We start from the raw sequence: 22,850 nt of genomic DNA on the forward strand, positions 1-22,850 counted from the left end.
ATTAAATCACTGTAAAAATTGTTATACAATTATATTTTTTTAATTACCCCAGGTCTGGATGGGACAGACACCTTTTATAGCCGACCATACGGTATGGGTTTTTCTCATTGTTGAAGGCCGTACGGTTGCCTGTTATTGCTTACATCCACTTCATTTGAACTTTGGTTGATAGTTGTCTCATTGACAATCATACCGCATCTCCTTATTTTTTACATACAACATAGTCATCAAACTTTGAATTATTTATACTTTTGTGAGAGTCGGTTTTAAATAGACGTTTTCCCCCATGCCAGTTCCCCCCTGGGGAAAACTGGCTATTTCTCTATTTCCTCGGTGGAAATTTAGGATCGTTGCCATTCTTCCCCCGCGGAAAGTTGACAATACGCATACTTATAGCCACTTTCCCTCCATGCCCATACTTCCCCCATAAAATGGAATTTGCTGTATATAAATTATATATTTTCCAAAAGACTAAAAAAGTGAAAAAGTATATTTAAACAAAACGCATTTGACTAGCACGTCAAGTCGAACAACGGATGTTCTTAAACCCTGCAGACTGCCATTGGCGATTGCCAAGTAAACGGATCTCCAGATGTATCAAAATGGATCTTAGTTATTAATTTAATACCAAACAGAAAAAATGGTATACCGCAAACAATATATCACCATATCAGGATTTCGACAATTAATGTCTCTTCAGTGATGTTAGGAATCGAAACGGTATTTGGAAGGCCATATAATTTACCTCAATTTAGGATAGACTCTTGAAATTTGAAGAGTCGAAATGGGATGAACGGATCATATAAACCCGAAGGCAAATATAGTACAAGCCTAAACGAACACATATAAACAAGTCTAAATTGAAAACAACGTTCAAACCTATGATTGCGTTAGATAAAAACCGCAATTTTTATACGTGTGCATGCAAAACCAATTTCTTGCTGTAGGGGTCTAAATACAGCACATCCGTTTATTTGACAATCGCCAATGGCAGCCAGCAGGGTTTAAGAACATCCGTTGTTCGACCTGCTAGTCAAATGCGTTTTGTTTAAATATACTTTTTCACTTTTTTGGTCTTTTGGAAAATGTTACTTGTGCTGTATTTAGACCCCTCTACCAAAAAATTTGTTTTGCATGCACACGTATAAAAATTGCGGTTTTTATCCAACGCAATCATAGGTTTGAACGTTGTTTTCAATTTAGACTTGTATAAATTATATATGATATACAAATATCTTGAAAGGACTTTGTACATAAATGAAACAGAATTATGGACCTATTTATATCTACAAGAGACAGAATTTCACACTAAAGGGTGCTTAAAATTTGGCTGTATAACATTTAGGAATGTGGAGCTTGAAGACATACAGAACTATTCCAGCAAATACCAAGATTATCATTCAAAGATAGAAAATGGACATGTCATGTCATGATTAATTCAAAAGCAAAGTAGACCTTAATATATTTCTAAGATGACATCATTTCTGATAAACAGGAGAGAGGTTATCAACTATCATATGGACGTGATCACAACATCAGATTCATAGGCGGATCTTGGAATTTTTAAAGAGAAAGGGGGCGTTGTTCCAAAAAACGTAAGAAATACTGCCGCACGGGGCTAGGCGAAAATTGTGTGTACGAATTTATGTTAAAATTTATATATATCGTGAGAAACATGATATTTTTTATATTTTTTAAATCCATCAGTATTTTAAAGTTGTGTTTCCAACTGATGGATGTAGGCTCACGGTATTTCTGGCCTTTGGATAACGCATTTCACAGAGAAGTGTTATTGACAATGTTCAGGTCACCAGTAATAACGTGGCCAGCCTGATTATAAATGTGAACCTGGAACTAGCACAGGTGCAGTCGTGGTTGAGATTTAATTGAAGTCGTCAATATTGAGATCCTGCAACACGTGTTTGTAATTAAATTTTTAATTCCAACTGTTTTTTTTATATGTATGAGAGATGATAGGTACAGACTGCTCTTAATAGTAGGGAGGTATTTTCAGATTGAACTGATTTGCAATGGCGGATATTGGCTGAAGAATTGATGGCACCAAGTCCTTTGTTTCTCCGTTTCAATTTTTCCGATTTTAACCGGTCTGAAAAGTCTGTGACAGTCAATGTCCGAGATGATAGCAGTAAGTTTGTATTGGTTTTGCTTGCGATTTTTAACAGTGGATTCCAAACATAAGTTGCACAAAGATGTTTCAAAGCCTTAAAGGCTAGTTAATAAAGCTTTGTGCGAAAGTGATGAATATCCATCGACTTCTGTATAAATGATATATGGCTGAAGGTCATTAAAATAGACATTATGAAGAGTAGGTAATGTACAATGACGACGACCCGCATGGCTTCGTATACGCCGAGGAGCAGAGTTGAAGATAACGTCACCGAGTTGCAGGAATGACTAGAAAGAATACCTATCATCAATTTTGTCATTGCAACCATATGGTATCGCAGTTCCCAGTCTGTCTTTATGGTGTTTGCTGACCATTACTTGAAGCCCTACGTTGAATTGTACTGAGTAAGGAAGGGCGGAAACAGGCAAACGGTAAGGCTTTTAGTCTTTAGTCTGATTTGCTAGGGTCTGGATGGGGGTCCCTCATTTCTCTATAGATTAATTTTTTAGACCATTTTTTTCTCATTCCAGTTTATTTATTTTGTCCTTTATATTTTAGCACCCCATTATTCTCTATATTCTTAATATTTTAGCACCCCATTATTCCGAGGCTCTATCCTCTATAATTTTTGCCTATTTTTCTCTATCGATAGTGTTTATTTGCTGGCCCTTTATTCAGCGCTTGCGCCCCGCATTATTATGTATTCTGTAAATCCCATTCAGATCTTTATCCACCCTTCTTGGAAATTCTGGATTTTCCGCTGGGTTATTGCGGTCATTCAGCTCTTTGTTTTATAGTTGTCATCATGATTGACAACTGAGCATTTTAAAAAAAAATATTTGCTACTGGATGTAAATCAAACAACACGCTATCAATCTTTTATTACTATATAATAGTAAAGAAAGGATATGGGGTATCCATCTATGACACAAAATTAGTATGTGCACATAAAAAAACGTAAAAAGAAGGAACAACGCTTTTATTGCTGTAGTAGAGTAAAGATGTGTACTGATTATGATCGGAATTATTTTCGGTATTTGGTTTACTTTTATATTTCCCGCGGTTTTCGTTCGTAATTATTTTGTAAGGATTTTATCCATTTCTGACTTGAAAAAAACCGAAGTAATTCAAAACATTTAATTTAAACTGGAATCGGCTTGTATTAACGCTTCGCTCAATTATCCCAAGGCTAGCCGAGAACCAGTTTATATTAAAAATGGCAGACCAAGAAGCCGAAAAACTTATTCACGCAATAAAATTAACACAAAAACTGAGAGGAAGTGTTACTAAAGTATTTACAGACCTGTCAAATGGACAAACATCCACGAAAGAAGAGGAAAAAGAGATGCTTGGAGATCTGCAGAAATCTTTATTATCTATGAATGATAATTTGAGGTACATTGAAAAAAATTATACGAAAATAACAATTTGAGACGCAATAATGTTTTATATTGGATATTTTAAGACCTAAAGGTAGTTTTATAAGAAGAAAAAAATGATCCCACTGACCCAGGTCTGCTTAGGGTGGGTCTTTTTACCACCGAACTCCACCGCACACCACCGAACACCGCCGAACACCCAAAAAGCCACCAACCACTAAGAAAATCAGTGATATTATACAATAAAACGATAAAATTAATTAAATTACCTAAAATTTAATCAAATTTTCGATTTTTATGGGCATAATTTTATGTTAAAGTCGATAATCAATATAATCATGGTAAAGATTAAACGTCTCCAGATTCATCAATATTTTTCCGGATTACATTGTGTGTGTTTATATGTATTTCAAATAAAATTCAAATATATTCATAATAAGTAATCAGTTCATACATCCTCAATCTCTGTTCATTGGTTAGATTTTGATATTTGTCTCTTTTCTTACTATTGGTATAAGTATTTATAGAAGAACAAAATGAAAAAAAATTATATGTGAGGTGTCCAGTGGCAGTGGTGGTTTGCGGAGTTGTAGTGTTATAGACTCTCCTTTTCTGTTCAATGTAGATATTTGGTCTCTTAAACTTATTATTTGTTGAATTGATAACTTAAATATTATACGTAGGTCACATTTATAACGATAAAAGACAAAACAAATATTTTTTTTGGGGTGTTCGGTGGTGTTCGGTGGTGAAAAGACCTACCGGGTCTGCTTATACTGGACAGGAATGGCCATTTATTGATGGATTATAGCTCAATAGTCCATTTGGCAATTACCGATTTAATTCTGTTTTAATTGACACACTTTTAACACAAATAATTTGCTTCCCTTTGTCAATTGTAGACTAGTTCTATCCTGGGCAAAAATCGTTTCTGCCCACTCAAATCATGATAAGCAAAGTGATTTATCGGCATTTTAACCTATTTTTAGGGAAAAATAACTACTGGTTTCAAAGGATTTTACCTTAACAAAAAATTAAATGTAATTAATAAAAGTTTTGAAACACTTAAAGGTTACACACATTACACAAAGATAAATTTGCGCGTTCCGCTAGCTCTCCATTGTCAATGAAAATTTATGTCCTTCCCATAAAGGGAGACATCTAAAAAATGGATGTCTAATTACAGGGTCAATTACGTGAATTGGCAAATAGACTATTCAGGAATAATCCACAAATTGACATATACAGAGATAGACCAATATGTACCTTATTGCTATTTGTCTGCCATTGATGGACATTGCACACGTTCCATAAAATTTTGACATCTTAAGAAAAAATGTATGATGCCTCAAAGGAAAAGTGATTGTTTTATATTTCAAGTGTTGCAAATTCTCAGGTCAACTGGTCATCTGTCGCAGATCCTCAGAAGGTAACAATACAGTTCAGCACCTCACGAAATGAATCCCCTCCATATTTAATAGACAGTTCTGCACCGTTGGAGACATTTCGGGACCAAAACAAACCAGTACCTCTTTTCCTACTTATCCTATTGCTTTATAATAAATATATGATAAATTTTATTTAACAAAAGTATTTTTAAAATAAAAATGAAATTATTGACCATAAAATTCATAAAATCATATTTGATCATATTAAGACAAAACAATATTTGATTGTGTTTGAATAAACATTTTAATATATTAAAAACAAAGCTGACTGTAGTAAGGTATTAATCATAATACATGTACATGTAATCAATATTTTATCAACTTAAAAGACCAGGATACAAACCAAATGAGTGTAGACTGACAGACCTACCAGACTGTGCCTAATGTGCAGAGTCAGATGAGACTTTGGCATTGATGAAAACTAGAACCTTAGTCCTGTGACTAGACATGACTAGATTCAGTTGTTCTCGACTCATATTTTTGAAAAGGATATCAAGAAATATCAATCAAATTCTGTTCTATTGTTTTAATTCATTTTGTTCATTGAATCAACCCAAAAAAGGTTAATATAAAGGTTTTTTTTTGGACAAGGTACAATTCCATTCAGACAAGTAAGTTTTGGTATGTACTTGTCCTATTGGGCAAGTTGAAAAAAAAAGTTATTGTAGAGGCCTGTATAGAGGTAATATAAGGCAGTTGTCTATAATAAACAACTATTTAAATAATGATTTTCGCAAAATTAAAACCACAGTAAAATGAAGTTGAATTTTATTTCTAAGGCCACCACTTATTTATACATTTGACAAATATTGACATTTTTCAACCAGTAATTTTTGTCGCAGAAAGCTCGACATAGGAATAGTGATCCGGCGGAGGCGGTGTTAACTAACTTCTTAAAAGCTTAATATTTCAGAAGGTAGAAGACCTGGATGCTTCATACTTTGTATATAGTTGCCTCATGATATGAAATTTCATCTGTCATATGTCCATTGTCCTTGACCTAATTTTCATGGTTCAGTGACTACTTGAAAAAAAAGTTAAGATTTTTTGTAATGTTAATTTCTCTCTTATTATGAGTAATAGGTTAACTATATTTGGTATGTGCGTACCTTGCAAGGTCCTTATGTCTGTCAGTCAGTTTTTACTTGACCTCAACCTCTTTTCATGGATCAGTGAACAAGGTTAAGTTTTCGTGGTCAAGTCCATATCTCAGATACTATAAGCAATAGGCCTACTATATTTGGTGTATGTAATGATTCTAAGGTGTACATGTCCAACTGGCAGGTGTCATCTGACCTTGACCTCATTTTCACGGTTCATTGCTCAATGTTAAGTTTTTATACGACCGCAAAAATTTTTGCGGTCGTATATTGGTATGACGTTGGCATCGTCGTCGTCGTCGTCGTCTGGCGTTGTCCGGCGTCGTCCGAAGACACATTGGTTTTCGCACTCTAACTTTAGTTTAAGTGAATGGATCTCTATGAAATTTTACCATAAGGTTCAATACCACAAAAGGAAGGTTGGGATTGATTTTGGGGGTTATGGTACCAACAGTTAAGGAATAAGGGGCCAAAAAGGGGCCAAAAATAAGCATTTTTGTAACTTCGAGACATAACTTGTGTGTTAGTGTATGGATCTCTCTGACATTGTTCCACAAGGTTCCATATCACACAGGGAATGCTGGGATTGATTTTGGGGGTAATTGCCTCAAAATATTAGGAATTAGGGGCCAAAAAAGGGGCAAAAAACAAGCATTTTTCTAGTTTCATGACAATAACTTGTGTGTAAGTGTATGGATCTTTCTGAAATTGTACTACAAGGCTCCATATCACAAAGGGAAAGCTGGAATTGAGTTTGGGGGTAATTGCCCAAAATGTTTAGGAATAAGGGGCCAAAAAGGGGCCAAAAATAAGCATTTTTCTAGTTTCCAGACAATAACTTGTGTTCAAGTGTATGGATCTCTCTGAAATTGTACCACAAGGTTCCATATCACACAGGGAATGCTTGGATTGATTTTGGGGGTAATTGCCTCAAAATATTAGGAATTAGGGGCCAAAAAAGGGGTAAAAAACAAGCATTTTTCTAGTTTCATGATAATAACTTGTGTGTAAGTGTATGGATCTTTCTGAAATTGTACTACAAGGTTCCATATCACAAAGGGAAAGCTGGAATTGAGTTTGGGGGTAATTGCCCAAAATGTTTAGGAATAAGGGGCCAAAAAGGGGCCAAAAATAAGCATTTTTCTAGTTTCCAGACAATAACTTGTGTTCAAGTGTATGGATCTCTCTGAAATTGTACTACAAGGTACCATACCACAAAGGGAAGGCTGGGATTGAGTTTGGGGGTGATGAATCATAAGGGGGTTCAAAAAATTTGGGGGGGGGGGATTTTTTTTTTTTTTTTCTTTTTTTCTTTTTTTCCTTTATTTTTCTTTTAAAATTTTCCATTTTAAGTTGGTTATTTCTCTGTTTTATATTTAAAGGCAAATAATAATGATATGGTAGGAGATACACACCAAACAGGATGTGTAAATTATTATATAATAAGTATTGTGCAATAGCAAGAAATTTTCAATTGCACAGTATTGCACAATAGCAAGAAATCTTCAATTGCACAGTATTGCGCAATAGCAAGAAATCTTCAATTGCACAATATTGTGCAATAGCAAAAAATATCCAATAGCACAATATTGCGCAATAGCAAGAAATTGTCAATTGTACAGTATTGCACAATTGCAAGAAATATTCAATTGCACAGTATTGTGCAAAAGAAGATACTTCGTATAAGTTGCTTATTTCTTGACCAATTTCAATGGGGTTTTATTCTTGAATTCTTGGGGTTCTTAAATATGCTGATTCTAACCGTGTATTAAGTTTTTGGATTTTGGGCCCTGTTTTTAAATTGGTCCACATTGAGGTCCAAAGGGTCCAAAATTAAAATTTTAACAAAAATTGAATTCTTAGGGTTCTTTGATATGCTGAATCTAAACATGTATTTAGATTTTTGATTATGGGCCCAGTTTTCAAGTTGGTCCAAATCGGGGTCCAAAATAAAACTTTGTTTGATTTCAACAAAAATTGAATATATGGGGTTCTTTGATATGCTGAATCTAACCATGTATTTAGATTTTTGATTTTTGGGCCCCATTATCAACTTTGTCCACATTGAGGTCAAAAGGGTCCAAAATTAAACTTTGTTTGATTTCATCAAAAATTGAATTCTTGGGGTTCTTTGATATGCTGAATCTAACCATGTATTTAGATTTTGGATATTGGACCATAAAATAGGCGAATGTCCAATTTAAAATTTTTAAGTTCTTAGACCACATTCATTCTGTCAGAAACCTATGCTGTGTCAAATATTTAATCACAATCCAAAATCAGAGCTGTATCAAGCTTGAATGTTGTGTCCATACTTGCCCCAACTGTTCAGGGTTCGACCTCTGCTGTCGTATCAAGCTGCGCCCTGCGGAGCATTTTATTGTGTTTTGGTCTGTTTTTCTAATACTGTATGCAGTAGGTCAACTATATTTGGTGTATGGAAATATTTTACGTTGTACATGTCAGTCTGGCAGGTTTTATTTGACCTTGACCTCATTTTCACAGTTGATTGCTCAATGTTAAGTTTTTGTGTTTTGGTCTTATTTTCTGTCCTTAGGATTTTCCTTCCATCTATGTGTTCAAAACAAATGGTTTTGCATGATAACATGAGTATCCCTTGCTTCATTGGAATAAAACTTACACTGATGCAAGGCACTAAAAGGGGGAAGAAGGCTATTAATTGTGTGGTAAATAGGTTAAAGGTTAAGGTCACTGTAACAGGTTCTAAAAAATGAAAAAAAAAAAATGAGGAAAAATGGTTTCTTGATCATGTTGATGGTAGCTTAAGTTTCAATTGCTTAATTAGAATTAAACATACATATGTATACAGATGGGGAAGAAGCCTATCGATTTTGGGGTGAACAGGTCAAGGTCACTGTTATCAATCAGATTCTGTTCTATTAGAAAAACAATAAAATTTTGGTTTCAGAATGGTATCCACTATGAATTGTAACACATTTATTCAGGTGATAGATTAGCAGTAAAGTACAAATTTATTTTTTTCTGTCAATCATGCTTGTATTTGCACTTTTGGGAACCTTGAAATAAAAATGTTTTCTTAATAAATGTGCAGTTCTAGAAGCATCAGCTGATGGCAATGCCAGCTTTTTACTTGTTTGATCATCCATAGATCCTTATATGTGATAAAAACTTGTAATGGTTATTTGATATTCAAAAAAAATTAACAAATTGATAGTTTTCTATATTTAAAAAAGAGAGGCGAAAGATACCAGAGGACATTCAAACTCATAAGTCGAAAAATAAACTGAGTGACAATGCCATGGCTAAAACAGAAAAGACCAACAGACAAACAATCAAACAATAAAAGCCCTGTTCATTGATAATTTCCTATGTTTTCTATGTATTGTGTGCGATTTTGTCCCATGTACATTAACTCCATATCCTTTCATTTTCTATTCAAACAATAGTACACAAAACACAACATAGAAAAATAAAGACTGAGCAACACAAACCCCACCAAAAACAGGGGGTGATCTCAGGTGCTCCGGAAGGGTAAGCAGATCCTGCTCCACATGTTGCTCATGTTAGTACAAACCCAGTAATTAGTCTAATTCTGTAGGTCACTTTCAGGAAAAGGGGAAGGGATTGTAGTTACGACATTAGGAACATATCCGCTATCATCTGTGAAACGAATATTCCATAACTGTCAACCAACTCATGATGGCTTCCGTAAAACTTACAAAGGGATGATTTCAACTTCACCACTTGGAACTCTTGGTTTAACAGCTTCCTTGTGAGCAGCAACCCTCTATCAAGGAAATCATGATAGGAAATACAAGCCCTGGAATATCTTATCAACTGGGAGATATATACAGGCACTGCTGGAATGTTGCTACATAGAAATGGAAAGCTCACAATTGGGAAGCTGAAATCATCTCTTTTGTCTTAAAGTTTTGTTTTCAAGCAACCCTCATTGTCAATTTCTAGATGTAAGTCAAGATATGAGGCAGACTTAACTGTATCTGTTGTGTCCTTTATCTCAAGGTCGATAGGATAGATGCGTTGAACATAGTCACCAAATTTTGAATTATTTAGTGAGAGAACATCATCTATATAGCGGAGAGTAAAGTTAAAGGATACTGCTAACTTCTTTTCTTTCTAAGAAGTTCCTGTTTGAAGTCAGCCTCTTATGAATAAAGGAACAAGTCGGCAAGAAGAGGGGCACAGTTTTTTGCCATGGAAATGCTGATTGTTTGTTGAAAAACACGTCCTCCAAACTTAACAAATATGTTGTCAATCAAGAAATCAAGCATCTTGATAATGTCAGTTTCAGAGAACTTTTTGTTTGAATCAGAGTGATTTTTTACATAGAAGGATTTATCCCTCTCTAAGACAAGATATTTGTATCTATGTTAGCCATTCTTTTTTATGAAACAAAGCAGGACCAACTCTTTCAATTTGTCTTTTAGTTTGGAATGGGGAATACTTGTGTAAAGTGTAGAAAAGTCAAATGTTTTAATACTATTGCAAGATGAAAGAGTCTTAGATTGTATGTACTCTTAAAGATCTTTGGAATTTTTTAGTATCCACATCTGATTCACGCCACCTCTAGAATAGGTAGTTTCACAATAACTTTGAAGCCCAGCTTTGATTGCTGATAAGATTGATGTTAGTAATTTAGAAAGAGGTTTCGTGGAGCACTTGGAAGACCCAGCAATATACCGTTGTTTGAAAGTAAACTTATGTAGTTTAGGTATCCAATACAGCGATGGAAGATCCAGTTCTTCATCCTTGGTTGAAATTCCAAAGGAACATAGAACAGACCCTATGATTATCCAGGATTTCCTCTTTAGTAAGTGTTGTGGGGGATATGTTGAGTTTCCAAGTGAATTGTTAATACCTAATTCATTTTTCAAGCAGTTTATGTAATGTGATTTACACACAAAAACGATGTTGTTTGGGGCTTTATCTGCGGGGACAACAACATATTTTTCATGGAGGTAGGACAAGTGGTTTGCAACATTTGGATCTTTAAAGATTGATGTAGCATGAGTATTAATAGACCCATTCAGTTTCTTAATTCTTAATTGTATCAACGACCTTACAACCTTAATCCATTCGGAAAGAGTATCTACGTCTTCTTTCTCATGTTTAACCCCTTGCCTGGCATAATCCTCGACTGAATCCATCAGTATTTTGAAGTTGTGTTTCCAATTGATGGTTTTAGGCTCACGATATTTCGGGCCTTTGAATAACATATTTCGCAAAGAAGTATTATTGACAATGTTTAGGTCACCGGTAATAATGTGGACAGCCAGATTATATATGAATGATGATCTAGCACAGGTGCAATCAGGAGGTTTAGACTTGAATGATTTATTATGAAGGATATTGCCCAAGTTGATGGCATTGAGACCGATGAAGGGAGGCTGAAATTGTCCACATGACATGAAATACTTTTGCATATATCATGGATTCTGACCAATGTTATGCTTTTTGTAGTGACCTGGAAAAGATCTCACAGAGTTTGCCATCTACAGTTCACCAGACGTCTAACAACATTAGTTTAGTATGTCTGGATCCAGCCACAGACAGAACACAGCTGCCTAGTCAGTTAATTCATGCACACAAGTGGACAAATAAGGTAAACAATTCTATACACCAGTGTAATAGTCGGTCTAGCTACATCAAGTGACACTGACATACATGACATACTTCTGACCGGGTGTGAGCCAAATCTTTTTCATGTCCAAAAATTTTGACATGTAAAAAAAAGAGTGTAGTAGCACTATCTAAGGCATTAAAATAATAGTTGATACCATGTAGAGTTCTGGATAGTTTATTTAGTATGAAGCATCAAATGAAACCATGCAATAACATTTATTAACCAATGACTTAAAATACATTATAATTTGTCCATTAATTACAATTCCATGTGCCTAAGAACTGGTCATTAATACAGGTCTAATACAGAAAAACAGGTCTCATACTAAATAATAACTGGTCTAATACAGGTTTTTAACTTCCGGTTAGAAAATGGAAGTGTATATTAAGAAAAAATGTTAGACACATGTTAGATTTCAACAAGTTGGATGTTTAAGATTTTGTTGTTTTTCATATGTTATGATACTTTTTCTTTGGTTATATACAATAATAGCCTGTAGAAATGTTGATTGTCCACAATTGTCAACTGTATAAAGTTATTACTCTGAGGTTGTAGACCAAAGTGAATGAACTTTTTAGGGTTAACAATTTTGGATATTCATTTATTTATACTAGAAATTAATCAGCTACATATATTTAGATACACTTTCAGAAGTATTTTTAAAGCCCTTTTTATACGACCACAAATTTTTGCGGTCGTATATTGGTATGACGTTGGCGTCGTAGTCATTGTCCGAAGACACATTGGTTTAAATTTTCGCACAATAACTTTAGTTTAAGTGAATGGATCTCTATGAAATTTTACCATAAGGTTCAATACCTCAAAAGGAAGATTGGGATTGATTTTAGGGGTTACGGTACCAACAGTTAAGGAATTAATTAATGAAAAAATGTAAGGACCTTATACATCCCAATTGTCAACCCCTGTATAATATAGTGATATGTTGTAAGTGAACAGACTTGCCCAATTCTCAACCCCTGTATAATATAAAATGATATGTTGTAGGTAAGCAGACTTGCCCAATTCTCAACCCCTGCATAATATGATTGATATTGTATTTATATTGTGTCATAGATCAAATTTATTCATTCAGTGTATGTTTATTTGTGTTTGTTAATATGTCTTTTTGATCGAGTTAAGCCATTTCAATTGATATTTTATAGTGTGTCTTTCTGTGTTGTAATGTTACACTACTGTTGCAGGTTAGGGTGAAGGTTGGCACCTGTTAAAACATTTAAACCCTCTGCATTTGTTTGCACCTGTCCTAATTCAGGAGCCTGCTGTTCAGTGGTTTTGTTTGTTGATGTGGTTCATAAGTGCTTCTCGTTTCTCGTTTTTTATGTAGATTAGAGTGTTGGTTTTACACCGGTCATTTGGGGCCCTTTATAGCTTGCTGTTCGGTGTGAGCCAAGGCTTCGTGTTGAAGGCCATACTTTGACCTATAATTGTTAACTTTTTATACGACCGCAAACATTTTTTTGGGATCGTATAATCATGATAATGGCCGAAGACACATTTGGTTTCCGGACAATAACTTTAGTTTAAATGATATTAGGATATTAACTTGTGTATAAGTATTTTGATTGCTCTGAAATTGTACCATAATGTTTAATACCACAAGTAGAAGGTTGGGATTCATTTTGGTGGTTATTGTGCCAACAGTTTAGGAATTAAGGGCCAAAAAGGGGCCAAAAACAAGCATTTTTGTAGTTTCCGGAATATAACTTGTGTGTGAGTGTATGGATCTCTCTGACATTGTACCACAAGGTTCCATATCCCAAAGGGAAGTCTGGGATTGAGTTTGGGGGTAATTGCCCTAAACATGCAGGAATAAGGGATAAAAAAAGGGACAAAAACAAGCATTTTTCTAGTTTCCAGACAATAACTTGTGTTTAAGTGAATGGATCTCTCTGAAATTGTACTTCAAGGTTTCATACTACAAAGGAACGGCTGGGATTGAGTTTGGGGTTAATTGCTCCAAGGAGGGATTCAAAAAGTTTGGGGAGGGGTGGATTTTATTTAAGGGGTTTATATTTTTTTTTTCAAAATTTTTCAAATTTCATATTTTTGAAAAGTTTCAAGAAGAAAGAAGAAACCTTCAATTGCACAGTATTGCGCAATAGATTTGTAAGATCTTTGACCACATTTATTTTGTGTCAGAAACCTATATTATGTCAAAAATTTGACCACAATCCAAATTCAGACAGTATCAAGCTTGAATATTGTGTCCAAATTTGCCCAAACTGTTCAGAGTTCGACCTCTGCTGTCGTATCAGGTTGCGCTCAGCGAAGCATTTTATTACACATTGTGACTTGGATGGAGAGTTGTCTCATTGGCACTCATACCACATCTTCTTATTTCTATTGCCCTATTTTCAATCCTCTATAATATAATGCTATGTTGTAGGTAAACAGACTTGCCCAATTCTCATCCCCTATATGATATACTGATATGTTGTAGGTAAACAGACTTGCCCAATTTTCAACCCCAGTATAATATAATAATATGTTGTAGGTAAACAGACTTGCCCAATTCTCAACCCCTGTATAATATAACGATATGTTGTAGGTAAAAAGACTTGCCCAATTCTCAACCCCTATATGATATAATGATATGTTGTAGATAAACAGACTTGCCCAATTCTCAACCCCTGTATAATATCAAATGATATGTTGTAGGTAAACAGACTTGCCCAATTCTCAACCCCTGCATAATATAATGATATGTTGTAGGTAAAAAGACTTGCCTAATTCTCAACCCCAGTTTATATATAATGATATGTTGTAGGTAAACAGAGTTGCCCAATTCTCAACCCCAGTATAATATAATGATATGTTGTAGGTAAACAGACTTGCCCAATTCTCATCCCCTATATGATATAATGATATGTTGTAGGTAAACAGACTTGCCCAATTCTCAACCCCTGCATAATATAATGATATGTTGTAGGTAAAAAGACTTGCCTAATTCTCAACCCCAGTTTATATATAATGATATGTTGTAGGTAAACAGAGTTGCCCAATTCTCAACCCCAGTATAATATAATGATATGTTGTAGGTAAACAGACTTGCCCAATTCTCAACCCCAGTATAATATAATGATATGTTGTAGGTAAACAGACTTGCCCAATTCTCAACCCCTGTATAATATAACGATATGTTGTAGGTAAAAAGACTTGCCCAATTCTCAACCCCTGTATAATATAACGATATGTTGTAGGTAAAAAGACTTGCCCAATTCTCAACCCCAGTTTATATATAATGATATGTTGTAGGTAAACAGACTTGCCCAATTCTCAACCCCTGCATAATATAAAGATATGTTGTAGGTAAAAAGACTTGCCCAATTCTCAACCCCAGTTTATATATAATGATATGTTGTAGGTAAACAGACTTGCCGATTATGCATGCCAAGCTTTGCAACAAGCTACTCTAAGAAGAACCAATAAAAGTCAGGTTGGACCAGGTTTATCTACAAAACGACAGAGGCGCATGCCACCAGTAGCTCATAATATCCCAGCAAGGTATTTAATTAAATGTCAGGATTATTATTGTTATTATCTTAAATGTAAAATGAGTAGATCACCTGATGGCAACTGTGTAATTCATAAAATAAAGATGCCAAAGTCTTACCTTAATCCCAAAATTCTGGGTTTTAAGTAATGTACCAGTCAACATAAAAATAAGGAGATGTGGTATGATTGCCAATGAGACAACTATCCACCAAAGTTCAAATGAAGTGGATGTAAGCAATTATAGGCAACTGCACGGCCTTCAACAATGAGAAAAACCCATACTGTATGGTCAGCTATAAAAGGCCCTGACATGAAAAATATGAAACAATTCAATTGAGAAAACTAACGACCTAATTTATGCATAGTTAAGGTTTATCATGTTAATGCTTAGTCATAAATAACTTTTTAGGCGAGGACCAAGGCAATTGACCTCGAGTATTGTGGTGCAAGGTTTACATTTCCTAGAAGTTTTTTCCTATACACATTGATAAAATGTCATTTTAATTTTTTTGCCATCATTTGTTGTTGACCATATTATACCATCATTTTAATTTGGTCATTTTTATGGGAGTAATGGGACTTTGACCACAATTGTCTCGACTGCGACAAAAGTTGCAGAATGTGAGGCATAGGAATAACTAGCCAGCGGCTGCAGGGCATTGGCATAAACTATTTGTATAAAGCTTCTTATTTCTGAAGGTAGAAGACCTGGATGCTTCATACCTTGTATATACATACCTTATGTTATGAAGTTTCCGTCTGTCATATGTCCATTGTCACTGAACTCATTTTCATGGTTCAGTGACTGCTTGAAAAAAAAATTGCAGTTATTTTGTGAAGTGAAATACTCACTCATTATGAGTAATATGATAATTACATTTTGTACATTGGTTCCTTACTAGCAAAGTTTGGTTAATTAATTTTCCAGAAACAGAATAAAGTTGATCCCTTTGAATTGTAAACAACATTTTTCTTGGGATCAATCTAAAATGGGAGGCACTCAAATTATTTAAATATGGGTGGTTACATTTTTCTTAGAATTTTGCAAGAATTATAAGTAAATTTATGGGTGGTCAGGGTCTTTAAAAAGTGTCTCTTATATCCCCCCATGCAAATGGTGGGGGGTCAATTTCTTCTCATTTCAGATTTCAGAAATTAAAAAGAAAAATTCTTTAAATATTATTTTTTTTGCAAAAAAAAGTGGGGTGGGGTGGGGGGTCAATACGCAACAGCATAGTGTATAGTACAAAAGCAAACAAAAAAGGGGGGGGGGTAATTTTTTTTTTTGTAATATAAATTCAAATCATATAACCAATTCTAAGTTCTTTGACTACAGTTATTTTGTGTCAGAAGCCTATTATGTGTCAAATATTTAATTACAATCCAAATTCAGACCTGTACCAAGCGCTAAAAATTGTGTCCATTTTTGCCCCAACTGTTCATGGTTGGACCTCTGCCGTCATATCCAGCTGCGCTCGGCGAAGCAATTTATTATAGTTAAAAATTTCAGGTTTCCCGTGCCTCATAACTTTTAAAACATACATGTTTGATAATGTTATAGTTAAGACTTATCAAACTTGTAAAGACTGTACCGGTAGGTTTATGTGTTATCTAGAAACAATAAAATGCATATTTTCACATGTCTTATATTGTGTACACTGCGTTATCTGTACACTTTTTTATTCTGTACAATTCGTTGGGAAAACATTGTATTTGTCATATGAATTTTGCATGTATTAAAACATGTTGTCATATGTGGATAACAATATACATGTTAAAAAAATGATTTACCACCATAAGCCAACATATAATCTCTGTTGTATAGTTGAAATACACTTGGAAGTATTAGAGTTCTTTTGTACATATAAGAAGTGTCAGAACCAATATGAAAGTGTAAATTGGTTAGAAAATACAATCGCTCGACATATTACAAATATCACTGGCTGAGCGTACGGATAGACGCGTGCGACTTCCCATTTGATTACGTATTTTCAAACGTTTATCGTACGACATTCAACCATAAGCAAATCTTCTACTGTATAAGATGAATAATAGTGAGCAAATTATAAAAACAAGAGGCCTAATTTATACTACAACAAGAAATCAAAACAATCAAAACATGTCAAACAGCAATTAAAAAAACAATGGATTATAGGCTCTTGACTTGGATCAGATTTCTTTTTTTTTTTACTTTTGCGCAATTTCCTTAATAGGTAACGCAGGTACATATAGATAATTCATGATAGATTTGTCTTATGTTATCATTTTGAATTATACATTTTCCATATTGACTTCTCAAAAATCATAGAAAGTGATCAAGAGAAATCCCGTTATCTCTTAAAACATACTGGTACATGAATATTTATTGCGACGTACAGTGGCCTATAAAAATTTAACTCAACTATGTGTTTGTCTATTCCACATTGGCTAAAGTTTTAGGGGGAGGTTGAGAACTCAGAAAACATATTTAGCCCGTCACATTTTTGCACCTGTCCCAAGTCAGTAACTATCCGTTGTTAGTCTTGTGTGTTTTTTTAGTTTTGGTTCATTTGTATATTTCGGACTTAAGTGTGGCATTCATTTCACTGAACTAGAATACATTATTGTAAAGGTGCCAGCTGCAGTCCACCTCTAATGCGAGATTTTCCCGCTGCGTTGAAGACCCATTGTGGCCTTGAGCTGTGTTCTGCTCTATAATTGGGTTGCTGTCTGTTTGACACATTCCCTGTTTCCATTCTGTATTCTAATTGCTAATATTGTATTCTGTTTCCTAATTTTACTGAATACAAATTAAGTCATTGTGTGAAGTTGCGTCAACGCACATCTTAAAAAATATAAATATATATGAACGATGGATTTCCTTTAGATATCGATAGAACACGTTTATTCTGCCTTTGAAATTCTTTGTGTGCCTGTTCCCAGCCAGGAGCCTGTAGTACAGTGGTTGTCATTGTCATATATGGTTTTTCGTTAATTTATTTGTAATAAATGAGGCTGTTATTTTTCTCGTTTGAATTGTTTCACATTTTTCATGTCCGTGCCTTTTATAGACGATCATACGAAATATTTTTTTTCATTGTTGAAGGCCGTATGGTGGCCCATAATTGCTTACTACCACTTCATTTTAACTCTGGAGGATAGTTGTCTCATTTAGTTTATTCCTCCTATTCCTACATTTTAAAATCTGATATGTCATTTGTAAGAAATTCATGTAGGAATAGAATATTAATATGAGAAATTGTTAAAAAAAAATTCAACAAAGTACATTCCTATATTTAATTTTCTATTCTATTCTCTACAATGCATCCACTTGTTTTATCTTTATAATTAAAGTCTTCATAGATAAGCAAATAGGTGCATTTCTTTTGCACTTATTATGCCCCAGCTGTAGCGGTGGGGGCATTAAGTTTTACCCTTGTCCGTCTGTACGTACATAGATATGTATGTACGTACGTCCCAAAATTGGTTTCTGTTCTCTAACTTGAGTTTGCCTCAACCAAATGTTATGAAACTTATACACAATGCTTATGACCACAAAACACATATCAAGTTTGAATTTTGGTGGCGTCACTTAAACCATTCTAGAGTTATGCCCCTTTATAACTATATGATATGCAAGCGGGGGCATCATCTGTGTCCACATGTGGACACTATCCACATTTATTTACCTGTACATCAATTAAATCTAAATTGCTAAAACAACAAATTACCTTATAACAACAGCTATTGTACTTTGTTTGTAGGAATAGAAGGCATATGTATTTTTGAAATGTAGGAATAGCAGAAAGATACCGTCTCATTTGCAATCACCACATTTCCTCATTTCTATATATATATATATAAATGCATCAAAATTCAATATGCACAAGTAAATACAACTAAGGAAGTACTAGTAATATATATGAAGGTTATTTGGGTTGGATGGGATGGAAATAATATAAAAATCTAACTTCTATGTCCTAACTTTCTAGTAATGAACGCCACATTGGTCAAGCAAGTCTAAATATTTCTTTATATACTGACCACCTAAAATGTTCGTCCAAAAATGAATTCGATTAGTAGTACCTTATCTAATTTAGACGTTGAAAACTGTTATGGTAAACCTAGGACTGTAAAGAAATGGAATATCTAGTTTCCCTGTTTTACCTGTTAAATGAATCGCGCAAATGTATTAAAAATCTGCGCACAAATGTAATGATTATTACGTGCAAATGTAATGGTAATGGGCGCAAGATATAAACATTATTGCTTAGTTTCCCCTAACATTATAATGTTTTGCTACTGTAATGCCAAAATCCAAACGATTCATCATTCGTTCTGATTATTATTAGCATCTTAAATCTATACCCATCCTACAGTATATTAATTTCCTTCTTACTTATTTTTCCCCCTTTTCTTCATGAAAAATCATTAGCACCAATCTGAAGAACCAACTACTCTTAATGGACACTTGTTATTGCTCTTGTTTTCTCGGATGAATATCAAGAACACAGACGCATGCGTTAGACTAGTAATCGAAAACCTAAACATTTTCTTGATTAGCCTGAGTGATTTATCATTCAAAGTAAAAGTGTGGTTGTATTTCTGGCCAAATACAAAACCAACAATACCAAAGTCAGCAACTGAAAGCATTTAGAAACACAACAAGTTTGACTTTCCAAACTTGAGCATATTTAAAATAGTCAGCACGATAAGGGTAACCATGCAGTTGAGAATTTCAGCATTTAAATAGTTCCTGAGCTTTTTTTTAAACTTGCTTTACAAAATAGGACAGAAATGATTTTATGGATTAGCACTGATGCATGTGCATTATGATTGATTGGTTGTTTTTTCCTTAGTGTCCAATGGCAAACATTTCATGCATGTTCAGGACGCAAACAAATTAACAATAAATACAATATGTAGGTCCTATTATAAGGGTTGGTCGGGATGAATTTTGGGGATTGGGGGTAGGACTGCCACTGGAAAATGAAATTGATCCATGCAAAATGCCCCTATGGACCCATCAAAGAATTTTTGCAAGGGTTCTTACCGTTAAGAGGGTGTGGCTCTCTCTAATTGAGCCATCGGATTTCCGTTCGGAAAAAAGACCAAGGTATGACTATTTTCCTATAACCCAGTCAACCCTTTTGGTTTGCACTTGCATTATGTTTACACTAAGAAATTCATGGACTAGTTTATGCTTTTGCTCGTAGCCATCAAAGAAAAGTTAGATTTTAATCAATTTTGTGACTTATGGATTACCATTTTGTTGCTACCTTCATGACCTTTATTATCAAAGAAAAATGAAGCGTTTTGAAAGTTAGCATTTGTAACACCCCCTGAAAAATTTATGGGTCTGCCCCTGTCAATGATACTGGTAAATAATGCATCGTTGTTAAACATGTTTGCAAGTCAATCCTATACATAACCTAAGACAGTGGTGTAAAAACACAAGATAAGAATTGACTATAAAATAGTTGAAAAGGACTTGACTCGTCATCGAATGCATTCGGCAAACAATGTTCAGCAAGCACATCTGGTTGTTTTCGTTTAGGCGAACTTGGACCAACATCTACATTTGAGAGAGGCTCAAAATCGTGAAAGTAAGAGATATTGAAGTTTTAGTGGCTGTAATATATATATTTTTTTAACTTTATTTTGTCTGGAATAACGTGGAAATTCTCAGTCTTCAATAAAAAATTCCCTTCAGATGTGCGCTGGATAAAACATTTCAATAATGGCTTTGGATGACTGATAATTTCATGGTTGATTACTTCGACAAGAGTTACAGATGCAAATTTACAATAAAACACAGAAAAAAGGCTTTGGATGACTGATAATTTCATGGTTGACTACTTCGACAAGAGTTACAGATGCAAATTTACAATAAAACACAGAAAAAAGGTGCTAATGCCATCATGAATACATTAAAAAGACAGAGATTTGTGATGGTTTTTGTCTACGAATTGTACAGTGATTATTTGTAAGAGAGCAATGAACTTGACATGTTTGGTGAAACGAACGCTACAGTATAAGATGAACTTATTTAGAACGATATCGTGTTTATTTGGATTTCTAGGGAACATTTGAAGGCACATGGTAATTTTACGTTTAGTTATCTATCATTCCCTAAAGTATTGCAACACACAAAAGTTAATGTAAGAAAAGATATTGAACAATGTTTACCTCATAAAAGGTTGCACTTTGTAAATACAGCTGTTTCTCAAACCACGCCTCTTTTGGGGAGATATATAATATTCATAGATATGTTAATTTGTTAACGTACTGGTTCCCATTTATGATCTCTGTGTTTCATCTCATAGAGACATCACTTGGGAATGTAACCAGTATAGAAAAACATGGTAGCGCCTAAATTTTAATTCTTAGGAGGTACAAAAATGAAGGTAAGGGTAGTATAGAATTTTAGTATAAGTTTAAACTCTTAGAAGTTCAGGGCATATAAATGTTGAAAATATGTCGCACAGCCCTATATTTTGACCTTTGAATAAAATAGTAGTGCATATAAACTTTCCGTTCTGGGATATTATTTTTCACGAAACTTCATAGTAAAAGTGTCACAGTTTTAGCCGCAAAGGGAGTTTCTATGGGAAATTGCATTGTCTATATTTACAGAATTGCAACCTAAAATGTAGAAAATTGCACCATGCCTGTGCGTTTTGCATCTAGCATGTTTATCTAACGCTTTTAACAAAATCTTAAACTTACAACAACTTTATAATTGATTAAATAAACTACCATGTTCATGTACACATTGATGTATACTCACATAAGTTCTAGAAAGGCATTCGAAATTGTTGTCTTCCCAAAAGTTGTCCTGATTATCGCTTCGAACGCGTCAATGTCCGGATTCATTTGTATTGGGGTTATACTGGGTGGACTTTCATTCTCAAATTTTTACTCTTAAAAATAGCTCCTAGCTTTTTTTGTGAACGGGTCCATTCTTGTCATTCATATAAATCTAGTTGTTTTTAAATTTTCAAAATGTCGCAGCTGAATACACAAATCTGGAGTTGTTTTTATACGACCGCAAAACTTTCATCATCCTAAGACATTAGGTTTCCAGACAATAACTTGAGTATAAGTGTATGAATCTCTATGAAATTGTACCACCATTTAAGAATTTTGGGCCAAAAAGGGGTCAAAAGCAAACATTTTTCTGGTTTCAGGACAAAAATTTGAGTGTAAGTGTATGGATTTGTATAAAATTTGTACCACAAGGTTCCATACAAGAAAAGGAAGGTTGGATTGATATTTGAGGCTATGACTGTATCCGCTTAGGAATTAGGGGCCAAAAAGGGGTAAAAAAACGGCAATTTTTATACGACTGTAAATTGGTCTGACATTGTCGTTGATGTCATCTTCATCATTTGCCTCACAACCACAAAGTTCCATATCTCAAAAGGAAGGTTAGGATTGATTTGGGGGGTTATGGCCCTAACAGTTTAGGCTAAAGTGACCAAAAACAATACTTTTCTTATACTTTGCATTAATTGTGTAGATTGCTGATTTCTTGACCAATATCAATGGGGTTTTATTCTTGGGGTTCTTATGCTGAATTTAACCGTATATTTAGATTCTGGATTTTGGGCCCTGTTTTTAAATTGGTCCACATTGAGATCCAAAGGGTACAAAATTAAATTTTGTTTGATT

General features: G+C 34.3%; 1 protein-coding gene across 2 annotated transcripts in view; it reads left to right on the forward strand.

Annotated features, from left to right (window-relative positions):
* The first annotated feature begins 3,318 nt into the window (after window positions 1–3,318).
* Window positions 3,319–22,850, forward strand: part of LOC127735839 (mediator of RNA polymerase II transcription subunit 27-like) — a 54,521-nt gene continuing 34,989 nt past the window's right edge. For both annotated transcript variants that reach the window (XM_052246228.1, XM_052246229.1), the window contains exons 1-3: window positions 3,319–3,523; window positions 11,519–11,660; window positions 15,067–15,206. In XM_052246228.1, coding sequence (XP_052102188.1) covers window positions 3,345–3,523; window positions 11,519–11,660; window positions 15,067–15,206 — 461 coding nt within the window. In that variant the 5' untranslated portion in view covers window positions 3,319–3,344. The remainder of the gene's footprint in view (window positions 3,524–11,518; window positions 11,661–15,066; window positions 15,207–22,850) is intronic.

The sequence above is a fragment of the Mytilus californianus genome, unplaced genomic scaffold, assembly GCF_021869535.1.
Source record: "Mytilus californianus isolate M0D057914Y unplaced genomic scaffold, xbMytCali1.0.p SCAF_3, whole genome shotgun sequence".
Lineage (NCBI taxonomy): Eukaryota > Metazoa > Mollusca > Bivalvia > Mytilida > Mytilidae > Mytilus > Mytilus californianus.